This window comes from Rhipicephalus sanguineus, chromosome 6 (assembly GCF_013339695.2).
Source record: "Rhipicephalus sanguineus isolate Rsan-2018 chromosome 6, BIME_Rsan_1.4, whole genome shotgun sequence".
Taxonomy (NCBI): Eukaryota; Metazoa; Arthropoda; class Arachnida; order Ixodida; family Ixodidae; genus Rhipicephalus; species Rhipicephalus sanguineus.
The window spans coordinates 143,277,670-143,293,311 of NC_051181.1; the positions used below are offsets into that span (position 1 = coordinate 143,277,670).

Sequence of the window (15,642 nt, forward strand, 5' to 3'; positions counted from 1 at the left end):
GTCTCCCTCATTTTGTTTGCTCATATGGTTATGAAATGTATCGGTGAAGCTGATATAAGAAATGTATTTCGTATACTGTAGATATGAAATACATTCCAATTGATGAATGCACTGTAGTCGCCGACGTTTCGCATTGAATGCATGTGCGCTTAACCCTGACTCCACCAACGTTAGTGACGTCATTGCTTTCTCAAAATGTACGTTCGGTAGAACTGAAGCTCTTTTGAAAGCCAGAAAAGCTAAGTTGAATCGGTGCGGCTTGTGACAGGGGGGGAGAGGCCATTTGTGCTCTTCGTGAGTGTTATTGGAGCAGAAATAGTAAGGCCTCATGGTGCATCATCATCATCATCATAATCATCATCAGCCTGTCTACGCCCACTGCAGGGCAAAGGGCTCTCCCATGTTCGGCCAATCAACCCGGTCCTGTGCTTTCTGCTGCCACGTTATACCTACAAACTTCTTAATCTCATCTACCCACCTAATTTTCTGTCTCCCCCTCACGCGTTTGCCATCTCTTGGAATCTTGTCAGTTACCCTTAATGACCACCGGTTATCCTGCCGACGTGCTACGTGCCCGGCCCATATCCATTTCTTCTTCTTGACTTCAACTATGATATCCTTAAACCCCGTTTGTTCCCTGAGCCACTCTGCTCTCTTCCTGTCTCTTAACGTTACACCTATCATACCTTTCCATCGCTAGCTGCGTAGTCCTCAATTTAAGTTGAACCCTCTTTGTAAGTCTCCAGGTTTCTGCTCCGTAGGTAAGTACCGGTAAGATGCATGCTGCAGCTGTTATATACCTTCCTCTTGAGGGATAGTGGTAGACTGCCATTCATGATTTGATAATGCTTGCCGAATGAGCCCCATCCCATCCTTATTCTTCTAGTTATTTCACTCTCATGGTTCGGCTCCACGGTTACTACCTGTCCTAAGTAGACGTACTCTTTTACAACTTCCAGTGTCTCGCCCCCTATCGCAAAGCGCTGTTCTCTGCCAAGATTGTTCCACATTACTTTAGTTTTATGCATATTAATTTTCAGACCTACTTGCAGTTGGTCCCAAACAAACAAACAAACAAACAAACAAACAAACCTTCATGTTTGTTCATTACTTGCACTATGCAATGAATACTGAGCTGAGGACGCCAGAGCAAGCATTTCACAACTGAAGAGTTATTTCTGATGAAGAAAAACTTAAGATTTCTCTTTGTCTACCTCTACTTAATTGGTACCAGTGCGGTTTCAGCAACGCTTGTAGCCGCCGTCGAAGGCAACTCGGACGTGTCCGCGCCAATTAAGGAGTTCTGTAATAACATACCGTAATAATTGCTGGGGTCTTACAAGCCAAAACCACGATATGATTATGAGGGACGCCGTAGTGGAGGGCTCCGGAAATTTGTAGCACGTGGGGTTCTTTAACGTGCACCTAAATTTAAGTACACGGGCCTCTGGCATGTCGCCTCCATCGAAATACGATTGCCGTAGCCGGAATCGAGTCCGCGCTCCTCGGGTCAACAGCCGAGCGCCGTAATCAGTGTACCACCGTGGCGGCAATCAAGGCGTTCTAACAGAACTGATTATCACGATAAGTTTCCATTATAAAAGAGACCATGAAAAGTTCTACCATAATTTATTGTCAGTCATAGAAACTGCTCAGGGCTGTGCACGTTCACGATGTACGCCAGGGTCTTGTGGTTAAGCCAGCTGTAGGTGTTGTCGAACTCGAGCACATCTGCGCAGTATTTATAGAAAAAAAATCAATAAACCATTTTAATGAAGTAATACCGGGGCTATTAAAGAAAACCTCAAGACTTATTCCGTGAATGACTATTCCTCTGAAGCTATGAAACTTAGTTTCGATGACATAAATGAATCTGCAACAACCGTGTTAAATCAAAATAAGAGGCGCGCAATGAACGTAACCAATTATACCAATTAACCCATTACTTGACAGTTGATTATCGTTGATATGCGCTTTTCTGACTTCGTCCGTGTACTCAATCTTTACGATACGATACGATACGATGCGATGCGATGCGATGCGATAAGATAGATAGATAGATAGATAGATAGATAGATAGATAGATAGATAGATAGATAGATAGATAGATAGATAGATAGATAGATAGATAGATAGATAGATAGATAGATAGATAGATAGATAGATAGATAGATAGATAGATAGATAGATAGATAGATAGATAGATAGATAATGTTAGCCTGGCTGACCGTCTGGTTTGCATCATGACAAAATAGTACAGGCTAAGGGACAACATATACCTTCAATTTTGTTATCTCTCGTACCATTGTCTGCGCTGTTCGTTATGTTGAACGTACACCAACTACGAATGGTTGGAACCGCCGCGCACGACTTGTATGACTACTCGTAGTGACGTTTATCTCGGATGATATTGATAAAACTTTTTTCTTCGTATGAAGCAACGTAATACTTTCCGTACACGTTCCAGGAATGTCGCATTGCCAGCCTCCCTCCTGCGGTACAAGGCTGCATGCGTCGAGTCGTTGAAGGGGAATCAGACACTCCCCGCACGGACTGCGCAGACCGAATGCCAAGTCGCCGGCGGCCGTTTGAAACCGCCAGCTGAGATGAGCGCCTGCCTGTGTAACGTCGACCGGCAGTTCCCAACGCTCCCGACGGCCGATGGTCTTCTGCTGTACGTCGTCGAAGACTGATTCGTATGATCCCGGCATAATCCCTTCTTCAAACCGGCCTCCGTAGTTCACCTGCGCACCAACCGACGGTTGCTTAACTCTGGACTGTACTTTTAACAAGTCCATCTATAGGTTGACAGACAGCTCTCCTGCACTAAGGATGAGGAGTAAAGAGGAGGGGGAAGGGTGTGCTGCAGTTTCAGGAATTAGATGTGTGTTTTGGCACCGAGTTATGGCTTTGTAAAGTTAATGTTTCGGTGTTTGCGAAATGTTTACATTCTTGCATACATTTTATGACATCTCTGAAATTCTAATTCAAAAATATCCTCCATTGGAGTTCTTAAACAGTAGCTTCCTCTCTCAAATGCAACGAATTTTATTTCGGTCGATAAGTATCTACTTACAAAGCAGTTCTGCATCTGACATGCACTTCAGCCATGATAATTAGACTCGGCCTCGAGATTACCTCCTTTAATTGATGCAAATCATCAAAGCATCATGGATACAAGAACATAGCATTTCGTAGTGCGTCTGCGCTTGTAAACCGGTCACACGTGACAAATCACAAATTTCCGAGGCTTCAAAAGCCGATTTCGTTGAGACTGATCAAGTCACCGGTGCTGCCGTAGGCAGAGTAATTCAACGGACTCGACAAAACTGACCTACCTTGTGCCGGCACATCGTGTCTCCGTCGGGTCCCACCATGTTCCCACCATAGTAGGCGGGAAGAATGTCTCCACCCACGATGTCCAGGAGGCGCTCCTTCCAACAGTCACCTGTGAGACATGAACGGATGCAGTCAACTCGACAACGTGCAACAACTGCGGACAAAAGTTAGTTGGAACACGGGGGATGGTGGGCGAACTAAGGTAGGGAGGAAACAGAAAAACAAAAGGCGGCAACGTTAACGAGAAAAGAACCTTTTAAGGTGCCTTACGAAGGAGGTAGGGGAACAAAAGACGAGAGAAAGAAGAGGGATGGGAAAAAACTGACAGGGTGACTTATGCATTCGCCTAAGACGACTCGAAGGCGAAGTCCATTTTTTACCACGAAAGTGTTTTAAGCCGGGGTCCACCAGACGTGACGCATTTCCGTCACGGAAATGCGTCAGCAAAATGAACGCGATCAGATGTAAAAAAACTGAGAAGTAGTTCCATCGACAGGAGTCGAACCCACAACCTCTCGGTTCGCGACTACGGCTGCGGGCGTTTAACCCACTGCGCTACCGTCAAACACACGAAGGAGGCTGCACGAAAGCGCCTTTTATCTCTCACACTTTCCTCTCAAGTGATTTTTGTTCGCGAGGTGGTGTCGCAGTCTGAAAGCGGTAGAGTGAAGAATGTGTGGCCTCCACGATTAACTCCGGCAATGCGCCGTTGCTACGACCGTCCCATTATGGGCGCGTTTCCAATAAAATGTAATTTTGTCAACCTTTTAACATACCGCGATATGACGCCTTTCGCCCAAGCCTCGCTCATAGCATTCATCCATATATACACAGCTCACCGACGCTCACCTGGTTATCGCAACGCGTTCCCCGCTCGTTCTGTGAGAATCATGGCCAGGCTAGAGGGGAGACACGACGCGCGTCGCGTTTCTCTCCGCGTTTCACAAAGCCTTGAAGGAATGCATATCAAGTACCAGTGTTTTTTTATGTGCTTGTTGATGTCATCTTAGGGCGGGATTCACATATTGGTGTTCAGGCATATGTTAACAACTTCAGCAACCGCAAAGGCTAAATCATGATCATGAGCGTTATTCGTCGGGACGGAGACGTGCCACTAGGCGTCAACGTGGGTGCGTCTACGTGAAACGGTGCTATATCTGCCAAACACCGATAGACATCCTACAAGCTCTCATATATCAATGCAAAATAAATAGTCAACTACTTCTGCGAAGACACGTTTCACTTTCGTGTTATACCGACGTGTTATACCGATTACTGTGACGGAGGGATCAGCCATTTTTTTTTTCATCTCAGTCGATGTGTTGATCCTCCCGCGCCCCCCTCCGAAAGCTTTCTGCATCTAACATAGTTTTGCACTGCCTCCAGGATCGGAGGCATTGCAAGCTTTCTGCACCTTACCTGGTTTTGCCCTGCCTCCGTGATCGGCACACCTTTGACCAAGCGACGATGTCACGTGAATACGGCATCAAGTGATGTCACGTTATGTGACGTCACGATGACATCACAAATTTAGGCCATCTGTGGCGTCATCACGTGATGACATTTTGCATCGCTCGTGTTGACGCCGCCGACGGTTAATTTTCGCGTTTGGTGAGGCATCTAAGGCTTTCGCCTTAAAAAGAAATTAGCAGTGTACTCATTAACGCGTATAGCATTTCACTAGTACTCAATGGCTTTCGCAAAGCCTGTCGTCCTCAATATGCACAAAAGTACCTTCACAGCCTTGTGGGTCGACGAGCAATTAGGATGGCGTTCTAGCACCACCTACACGAAAAGCGGCCGGTCGTTTAGCTACCGCGACGCGTTAGAAAGTGTTTGCTTTTATGAAGTAAACCGAGAACGTACCAAGGTTCCTAGGATAAGTTGTTAAGTAACACCTTTCCAGTGCTTTTTCCAATCTAATACTCCTCTCACACGAGTACAATCGTGATACTGCGTGGTTGAATAAAATATTACCCAGCGAAGAGGCATACACAGTAACTTTGTGCAACGTTATCAGCGTTATAACGCTGGTGAGTCAATTAAAATTTGCGTCCCAATTTGTGATTCCTGTTGTCAGTGAAAGGATGAGGCACTGAAAATGTATGGTTTTGTCACCATGCACGGTGCTTTTTTGTAATAGTTAGAGTTTACAAAGACAAATTCGGCTAAGACTGTCATGTATCAAAATTTTAAAACATGAGCAAACATGTTACGCGAAGATAACGTCATACAAATTATTCCCGCTGTGTAACTTTTTGGTTAATGACATTACTTAAGTCCGTTAAACTCCCTGACAGGCCGTTCGAGGGCGTTACTTTCTGTCATGCGTTGCAGAGTTGCAGTGAAATAACACGCTATTTATCGTATTTCGCAGGGTTTCCTTACCAGCTCGTAAAAATTACCCTGCAGATAGTACGTTGCTGAAAACACTGCAGGTAGGTGCCCCTCACATATGCCTGCAAACAAATCTTTCACCCTTTCAAAGTTAGGACTACTTCCCGATATTTAAACGAAAAATTTACTGGCTGATGTCCAGCTGCACCGAGAGGAATGTTTGCTACGTTGTCTCCGCGTAAGGTGATTCATCTTTTTTAAAACCTTGGCGCAGGATAGCTGGGACACATGGCGTATGGTATGCCATCCTACGGATATACTCACCTTTTCCGTAGACTTCGAATTTGTCGGCTGTCCTCTGGGTCATTAGAGTGCGCAAGAATCTCCACAGAATAGGAAAAAAGCTTGGAGCTGCAAAGGTCGCAAAGTATGTCGGTCAGTAACGAAATCATCCCGCACAAATCCTGCACACATTCTCAGATGATCCCCGTGACGATACGACGACAAAGACTGGCAGAAATACAGCTTGACTTAAACGAAAAAAATATACACTATATTTAACAAAAGCGATTTATTGATGGCAACGAATTAATCGCAGTATTTTGAAACATGAGCGATCTTATAAAGACGGATGCTACGTAACTGAACGCTAACCCCTCCTTTCTAGTAGAAACACCAATGCGAACAAAAAAAAAAGTCAGATCTCTTCTTACCATTAATAACAATTGGTGGGGTTTTACGCCTCGAAACCACGACACAATTATGAGGGATACCGCAGTGGAGGGCTCCGGAAATTTTGACCATCTGGTGTTATTTAACGTGCACCTAAAACATTGGGGACATAGGCGTGCGCAGGGTTTGTCTTCAGGGGGGGGGGGGGGTGGGAGGAGGTCCATCGCAACTCCATCCCCCCTACTAAGTTAAAGTATGGGGCAGACTTAGCGCCCCCTCCCCCTCTTAGGGGACTAGGAGAGGGGGGGGCGCTCTGTTATAGACGTCATGACGAAATCGAGCTCTGGTGTAGCACAATGCAGAAACCCTGTGCTAAATTTTTCGGTGGATAACTGCAGCGCTACAAAAGAGTACGTGACAATTGGTGGAAGCTGGATGACAAGGGGGGGGGGGTCACGATATTATTTAGCTGTGACACCTCTGATGGCTTATCAAGTGGTGTACCAATTGTTCGATTATCACTGGTTCATTGCCCTGTTGTTCTTCTAAGGTGCACATAAATTATTTAGAATAAATAATAAAAAGTGGTATAAACAAGACGGCGTGAGACTTACCGTTGATGACAATGAACTTTTCGATGCACTCAGGATACTGGTCCTCCATTACCCTTAAAGTGTAGCCTGCAGCTTTTAGGACTGCGTGGACATGGCGAAGAAACGACCATGTCAGTTTCTGTGCCAAGTGTTTCTTCGAGCTTCAAGGTTAACAACGAAAACAGAATGTTTCTTCAAAAGTAAACTGTGAGGTGATGCGGAAGTCCGTAAACGTTAAGATCGCGCTTATTAATGGTTGGTAACTGAGATTACGAAATCGCAAGTTTTGCTAAAAATTTTATGACAGGCATTCCGATTGACGAATTTTAGCCCTCGGAGAGATCGTTAGACATTTTCTCCTGGAATGGAATCTGGAGGTGGCGCGGTGTAGAGATCACTATCATGCACTATCATGCTTGGAATAAAAACGCACCGTTGTTTCAGTAACCCTTTTTTTAACGAAACACCGCTTCTGGCATCGAAGATCGAGACTTACATATAACACCCATGTATTTCGTAGCACAAATTGGTAATTATTATTACGAAACTGGCATCACTGGAAATTTTTTGCAAAATGGCTACGCCTCGTGAATTGACCCATAATATTCCCTTATTTGCAATGTGTGCCGTAGAATTATTAATTAGAAAAGTCAACTAGTGAATTTTATTTAGCCAACAACTAATTCACGGGGTTTCAGCTCTTATCGACGTCCACCGCGCATAACCGTTTACTTCTTAACACAATTAATTTCTTCCCCTTAGAAAATCTACTTTTATATATTTATGTTTTCGTAGAAACAACCGGTGTGTGTTTACTGAACATATCTCGTGAGATTGTATCATCTGCAGAAGCAGGCTTACGCAGCGTACAAGTCGACCTCATGAGCTGTTCTAAGAATGCTAGCTAATAGACAGTTTGCTGGCTCAAAAAAATAATGCACCTACCAGCCCAACCCAGCACATTTATGCAGTTAAGAAAGATCAAATGCGAGGATAGAAAAAATTTTTGGAGGACTCTTGAGCTTCGTCTTCAAGAGCAGAACGCGATAGCATATCGGGCTCCGTTCGCATCGCATTCTCAATCGCTATCCTGTCTTCGGTTCTCGTTGAAGACCTAAACCGTACTGCAAGGAAAGCCAGAGTGCGGACGCCCTCCGGCTCCTATCTTTATTTGCATCTACCTCGAATTTTCGCTCACGGACAACGCTGATTTTTCGCTCAGAACGAAAGACGCCGCCGCCGCCGACACCGGAGTTTCTGCGAAACGAGCTCTTTAACGCTAACGCCTTCAAACACACCCGAGAAAAACCATACGTAAGCTAAAACCAATATAAGGGACGAATGGACGAAATAATCTGCACTGCGTTGGTTGTAGTAAAGAGTTGTAGGCAGTGAAACGAACTTCGAAAGTAGGAGCCCAAGCACAGTACAAGAATGTTCTAATAGTCGTTTCTCAGTCATAATTTAACTGGAATTTTCATATTCTCAAAAGTACGACTTACGGCGTAAGCGTAAACTAGGAAATTACTTCAAACCTCTTCGAACTTGCAAAACGGCACGGTGAGAAACATTGTGCTTACATTGCGGCCTGAAAACCAGGGGGCCGAATTTACAAAGCTCTCCGTAAGTGTTCTTTGATATTGGTCAGCTGTTTTAACTAATGATGCGCCTAACATCAGGTTTCGTTGAAATGTTTTTTGTCACGAACAGTTCAACAGTGTGAGACGTTTTTGTGAATAGGAGTCCTACTCTGTTCCGCCGATACCCGAGGCAATAAATAATAATAATAATGGTAAGACGTGCGATTCACGCTTTTGTTTATATATCGTGGATCGGAGGTGCCTCGCGATAACCACCACTGGCAAAACATAGGCGTGCACAACAAGGTTCTCCATTAGAGCAAAAGGGGGGTTCACCGTAGCCCCTCCCCCCCCGCCCCCCGTAGATAATAAGCTTCGCATCGCAATGGATGCGAAAGTGAAAATGGAGCGATGAGGCGCTCCTCACAGTGACCTGCCTTTGGTACCCGGCTTTCCGACGATAACGGTGGGAAGTATAAACAATCCTCGCAATGCAAAATTAAGGATCCTCGGTCGCCAGTATTGTCAGAAACCTTCATGGCCATAACCCTGCTCTCTAATGAGTAACGGGACAGTTCCGATCGAGTAGACGTGTGGCGCGGACTTGGCGCCCGAACTTCGATTATTAGGAGGGGGGGGGCAAGGAGGGTCGCCCCCCTGAGCCTCTCGTAAGCACGCCTATGCTTGCTACTTTTGTAGGTTTGAGAAGTGCGCCAAGATACGACGGGTCTTCGAACTGGTTTTGTTGCAGGCCCACGTTATCGTACGTTTCACCTAAGTTTAAGTTTTATTTTGATGAAATTGGTATCTCTGGCCAACTTACTCAGACGCGAATAACCTTTTCAAGCGCGCAGCACTTTAGTGGCCCGCACTGTCATTCATCCAGTGTCTCATGCCGCATAGTCACGCAGTGGTCAATACAGGCCTAAAACAAGCAGACTAAACCTGCTCTAAACCAGTGAAAAATAAACTAACAAGGTCTGAAATAATGTAAACTACAGAAATAACCAAGAATTAAGCGCAATAATTTACCTAAATTGCGAAAAACGATTCTGAACCATCCAGCTGATACCCGCTCCGCGCAAGAGAGGGCGCCACCGCCTCGGAAAGCGCGCCATTGTTGAGGCGGTGGCAAGAGCGCATTTGCAAAGGGAATCGCTGGGTTGCCCGTGCTACGCACTTCCTCGGGTTTCACGGTGGTGGAGCTGCATTAAGCGCAGGATTTAGAACTACACGAAGACTTACACAAGAATGCCATTCGCGCAGGACTTAACGCGGGATTTAAAACTACACCAAGGCTTACATAAGAACGACATTTTTGTTCGGTTTTTTGTTCTTATGCGAGTGGCTGTACGTCTACTAGCGCCAACGCGGACGCAACTGTCAACACATCATTCCGATTTGCGCCCGTGTGCTTGAGCGCGACGCAACAGGCCGCTCCTTTTTATTTTTTTGATTACCTTGCCAAGAGTATACCTGCCGCAAGCCTAGCTTGTCCAGGTCAGCCACAAAATAGTGACTGTGTATTTCCTTGCCCGTCTGGAAAGGAGAGAGCGCAATTAAGAGACGTAAGAACGCACATCTTCAACTTTCTTTCGTGTCAGAGCGAAATGATGAAAAACAATGAAAGGAAAAGAGGTTAATGAGGTTTCAGCTTGCCTCCTTCCCTCTATTAGGGCAGGGGAAAGCATCTACAAAACGGAATAAAAATAATAAACGGCAAACTGATTACAGGGAATGCGCACGGACACAAAACAGTGTTCCCTGGCGCACAGGCTCTCGTGAAGCTGAAACGTCTTCCAAAATGGCGAGGTCCGTATTGCCACAAACGTCTTACGCTGAAAACGTTAGTATAGAAAGTATTTCAGCCAATCCTGATAGCAGACATATAATTAGCGAAGCCGGTCGGCCAATCAGAAAAGGCGCATACGAGCATGAAGTTTCGGAAGGTCTCAGAAATGCTGTGTGGTGTATTGCCGCTGCTAAGATTGAATCTTCGTAGTGCGTTTTTTTTTTCTTTTCTTCTGTGAGTGAGTGCTCTATGGTCAAACTGGCTTAAATGCAAGTACTTAAGCAGCGGATCTAAGCACCTAAAACTCTGGATGTCAGCCTGTTATTTCACCGGTGTGACGTCATTGCACAAGATAAATAAGTAGAAGATCTCATTGTAGCGGCCTTTTTTGGAAAAGTAACATCTGTACGCTACCCCCACCCCCTCACCTACCTCCCCCCCCCCCCCAAGAAAAAAGATTAAATTTTTTTTGTAGCTGCCGGATATAACCAGTGGCCATTGAACGTGTGGGGAGGATGTTCAACTAATTTTGCTAGCAACTGATGACCAATAAGAAAGCAAAAAATCGAATCAGACAAACAGATCGAATAGTAGAAATTCGCGTACATGCACTTCCGCATTAACGATGGCGTAGCATTATTAGTGCAAGCTAATATGAGAAGGAAGAAAACCAACGAAGTCACATAAACATTTAGCTGCGCTTTGTTTTTTAGTTTATGGTGTTCGGCGATTAATAAGTGCCGCATAAAGTTCACTACACAGGACAAGATCGAAAAATTTACAATTCAATCAATAAATAGTTCAATATTTACCTGTTTTGACGAATCCATCTTCATACGCTCGGATAGCTCCATCAGGTAAACAATGTGACGCCTTATGACGGCGGGAGTCACTGCCTGTAAGAAAGCTGTAGAAGATATCCACAAGACAAAATGAACACAATGTTAAACATAAGAAGTGAGCACCACTCGCGTTAACCACGGCCCCAATTCAGGCTCTTTTAATCACATGCAAGACAAATATTCGCACTCTGCAGGCTGTACAAGCTCAGGCTCTCAGTGTTTGCCTTGGCTTGTTAAAATGCGCGTCGACAGAAGCGACTATTTACATTGCACGGTACCAACTTATGCAAACGTACATTGCGATGGAAGCCTTGAGAGCTCATATCCGGCATTTTTCCCGGGCCCATTGCCACCACCTTGCAACATTGCCTTCAGAAAGACCACGGGCATCGTACTGTGCATTGATTGCAAACCATTCCGCGCACCTTCGGTCAGGCTTCAGCCCCGCATCTAAAACAGCGATACGTTCTTTGTGCTTCATTCGACCTGATGTGCATCTCAGCGCACCGGGAATCAGAAAAAAATCTGAGCTCTCATCACCAGTGCTGAAACATCTATCTCTGATTCTGTTTCACGAGAAGTACGCTGATCATGTACATGTTTATACTGATGGATCAACTACCCTCCAGTGTTCGTCCGGAGCAGTGCTCGTCCCAGCGAAAGCTATTACCGCCACTTTTAAGACAGACCACCCAACGACATCGACGGTAGCAGAACTTGCCGCTCTTCGCGCTGCACTTTGTGTAGTCAACCGCGAACAGCCTCAACGATGGTCAATCTTCAGCGGTTCAAAGGCAGTCCTGCAATGTTTGCTATCATCCCTGCGGCACGGACCATACAAGTAGTTGGTCTTCGAGGTTAGGTATCTCCTCCATACTTCGTTAGAGAAAGGATACCACGTGACAATTCAGTGGCTGCCAAGTCACTGCGGCGTGATAGGCAATTAACACGCCGACAATGCTGCTCGATCAGCTCTTCAAGGCGACAGGCTCGAGACAATACCCATATCAAGAACCGATGCTGCTAGCCCACTTCGAGTGGCCGCCCAAGAAATCACTTCCTCCACTTGGAATACAGCAAGCAGACTGCACAGCCACCACCACCACTGCCCGACCACTTTACATCTTCAGACACCAACTGGACTACGCCGTAATGATGCCACTCTGCTTTGGCCTTTATGGCTAAGGGTGACTTTCACGAAGTCATTCTCCTTTCGAATCGAAATGGCTGACAACCCGTTTTGTGACAACTGTGGCAGCGAGGAGACAGTACAGAACATCATCTGCCACTGTCCTCGCAACAATGCACAGAAAAAATCATTCGCAGTCGCTCTTGCTCGTACAGATCACAGACCGATGACGGCAGAAACCATTCTGGAATGTCGTCCTGAGAGGTCCATTGCAGGAGGATCGAAAGGTGGGCCAGTTGGTAATTCATTTTCTTCGTTCAGCGAACTGGGAGCTCGCTTGTGGTTCCTCGCTTCGTCCTTTGTGTTTTTTCTGCGCTCCCAGTTCGCTGAACGAAGGTCCTGAGAAGTCATCGCGGGTGAAGGCGACGAAGGCAGTGCTTAACTTCTTGAAGACATCAGACTTGCACCGGCGGTTATAGACTAACGACGTTATCCTGAATCTGAGATGTGTGTGACTTTGTGCGTGCGTGCTCTCCTTCTCTCTCTCTATCAACCTTTCTCTGTCTATCTAGCTCCCCCATCCCTTCCCCCGTTGTAGGGTAGCATACCGGTCCTTCTAGACTGGTTAACATCCCTGCGTTTCCTCTCTCTCCTTTTTCTTCCTTTTGTGATTTGTGATTTAATCACAAATATCTATCTATCTATCTATCTATCTATCTATCTATCTATCTATCTATCTATCTATCTATCTATCTATCTATCTATCTATCTATCTATCTATCTATCTATCTATCTATCTATCTATCTATCTATCTATCTATCTATCTATCTATCTATCTATCTATCTATCTATCTATCTATCTATCTATCTATCTATCTATCTACTATCTATCTATCTATCTATCTATCTATCTATCTATCTATCTATCTATCTATCTATTAGAAGAAATGTTGACAAACGTGAGAAACACAAGTTTGTTTCACTCGTTTATCGACATCTTTTTCTACCGTATTTTCCACCGGATCCATTGAATTTCACCCTACCATATATATATATATATATATATATATATATATATATATATATATATATATATATATATATATATATATATATATATATATATATATGATGAAGACGACTGTCAGGTTGAAATAAACACTTTATTGTTACTGTGCTTACGGAGGATCTGCCTCACTATATATATATGCGCCAATGAAAGTGGAAATCGGCGCCATAGCTACATGTGGCGTTGGCTAACACTCCCAGGAATACTCACGGAAATGCTCAGTGTGAACAGGGGAGCGACAGCCTTCGTAGCTCAACAGGTACAGTATCGGACGCGTTATCCGAAGGTTGTAGGTTCGATCTCTACCGACGGCGAATTCAGTTTTTGCGCCCCCTTTAATTCCTTTTCGTTGATGTCACAATTAGAACATTATAGTTAAAACGTGACCTCCGCGGTTCACTGCGCAGTTCAGAGCAACGGTGCGCTTCCGGAGCTAATCGCGGAGGCTAATCGCGGAGGCCACGACTTGAAACTACTGTAAAAGCGTTTATTGAACGCTGACGTAAGGGTCGACCAGTAGCTCAACCAAGGGCTCGATTCATGGACCCCGAGCACGAGCGGCGCCCACGAGCAATGCACGGTGAGACAGTCCCACTGGACAGTGGAGAGGATGCCCCACTATAAAGCGTTCCTCTTCGCTACAGTACAAATGATTCATTCATTCACAAAACTTTATTAAGAGTCCTGAAGTCCGGTCTTTTCAGACCAAGGCGGGCCGCATCCATGTCAGCACCGTCAGGCCGAGCCTTATGGCGCCATTGTGGACCCTCTGGACAGTCTGTAGTTGATCATGATATGAACAGCTGGATATCATATTCTGCCATTGAAGCCATTTACCTCCAGAGGTCGGCGGGAGTCGCGGCACAGCCCGCCAGCATGTGTCTGATTTCAATGATGCCATCGCATGCGTCACATTCTGTTCTAATTTTTGCTTTCGGGGTGAATTTTATCTGCAAAATACGGTGTGGGGTACGCCCCGGTATGCAGTAAACGTAGCGTGACTGCCAGAGCCCTGTTCAACTCTGCGTGTGGCAGTGGGAATTGCCTACGCCCCAAGTAGTAGTATTTAGTGATGTCGTTGTAGGTAAGTAATTGATCTTTATGGCCCCCGGAATGGTATTGGGCATCGGTTCGGTTCTGACCGGCACGGCAAGCGAATCCTCGTGCCAGGTCATTCGTCACCTCGTTGACGTTGACCCGAGTCTTGTCCACTTGTCCCATATGTGCAGGAAACCATTGGATTTCAGTTTCGGTAGTTTCGACCTTGTCGATTAGTTTAACCGCAGCCCCAGCGACATAGCCCTTGTCAAAACTGCTAATTGATGTTTTTTAATCGCTATAAATATAAGACCATTTTCGGTTCCTGATAGCTAAAGCAATCGCGACTTGCTCCGCCACCGTTGATTCCTTAGTGAAGATGGTGACGGCGTCCCGTACCGCGCCCTGGCTGTCGACCACGATGTCCCCTATATGCTTTGTATGGCTTCATTGTCTGTGGGTTTCTTGGCGCTGTGTCTGACCAAAGAGACGAGCCCTTCGATGTACATTTCCATTCATTTGTTGCTGAAAGGGTTAGGCATAATAAGACTACGCAGTGTATATGCTATCTTCCGCGTTTTGCACATGCGCGGAATGATGGAACAATTGCTTACCGTGCATGTCTACTCCCATTGGAGATAACCACACAGGGCGACCATCTTTTCCCGGGGGCAGTAATGCGCCAGGGAAGTTTTCTTTCACAATCTGTGGGAAGGAAAACGGGACAATCGACATCCCTGGTATCTTAATATCGGCACAGTGAGACGCGTCGTACTGAGACCAGTAAATTATCGATTTAAAGGAGACACGCATATAAAATAAGACTAAAGCGATGGTTAATGCTGCTAATGCACCTATATGAGCCCTAAGTTTACAATAATGAGCTTCGTTACATTGTTGTCGTGCAAAGCCATTCTTTTTTTTTTTCAGCATAGGGCTAATATTCGCATTGCGCTGAGCCACCTCAACCCTTTCATGTAAACGTGTATCCTTGTGTGGTGCTATGGCAGCGCTACGCAAACGAAGCCACAAAAGCACGAAAAGAAAGACCTGTACAATTCATTTACTGATGATATCACGTATATTACTATTGAATTTGTTTGTTTTTTTTCTAGCTTGAACGGTTAGTACCCACTATGATCGATTGGTCGAGACTTCGATGGAATTAGGAGATCTCATTTAGCTTTGCATAAAGAAAACAAATTCATAAATAAAGCTTAGTAAAGAAGAAGTGAAAATCTATAGTATCG

At 45.2% G+C, this 15,642-nt stretch overlaps 1 protein-coding gene across 1 annotated transcript; it reads right to left on the reverse strand.

Annotated features, from left to right (window-relative positions):
• Nucleotides 1-1,613: 1,613 nt before the first annotated feature.
• Nucleotides 1,614-15,075, reverse strand: LOC119396608 (SEC14-like protein 2). The gene is made up of 8 exons (XM_037663893.2): nt 15,007-15,075; nt 11,126-11,220; nt 9,982-10,060; nt 6,963-7,043; nt 6,001-6,087; nt 3,339-3,448; nt 2,459-2,744; nt 1,614-1,731 (listed from the first exon to the last, which is right to left on the reverse strand). Exons 1-8 carry the CDS (start codon nt 15,023-15,025, stop codon nt 1,640-1,642), a joined length of 849 nt encoding a protein of 282 aa, XP_037519821.2. The 5' UTR covers nt 15,026-15,075; the 3' UTR covers nt 1,614-1,639.
• Between the last annotated feature and the right edge of the window lie 567 nt (nt 15,076-15,642).

What these genes read in the sequence shown, in the direction of transcription:
- LOC119396608 (XM_037663893.2), bottom strand. An exon ending in AGATGGATTCGTCAAAACAG is followed by an intron (nt 10,061 to 11,125) that starts GTAAATATTGAA and finishes TCTCCTTTCCAG; the next exon opens with ACGGGCAAGGAAATACACAG. An exon ending in GCAGGTATACTCTTGGCAAG is followed by an intron (nt 7,044 to 9,981) that starts GTAATCAAAAAA and finishes ATGTCCACGCAG; the next exon opens with TCCTAAAAGCTGCAGGCTAC.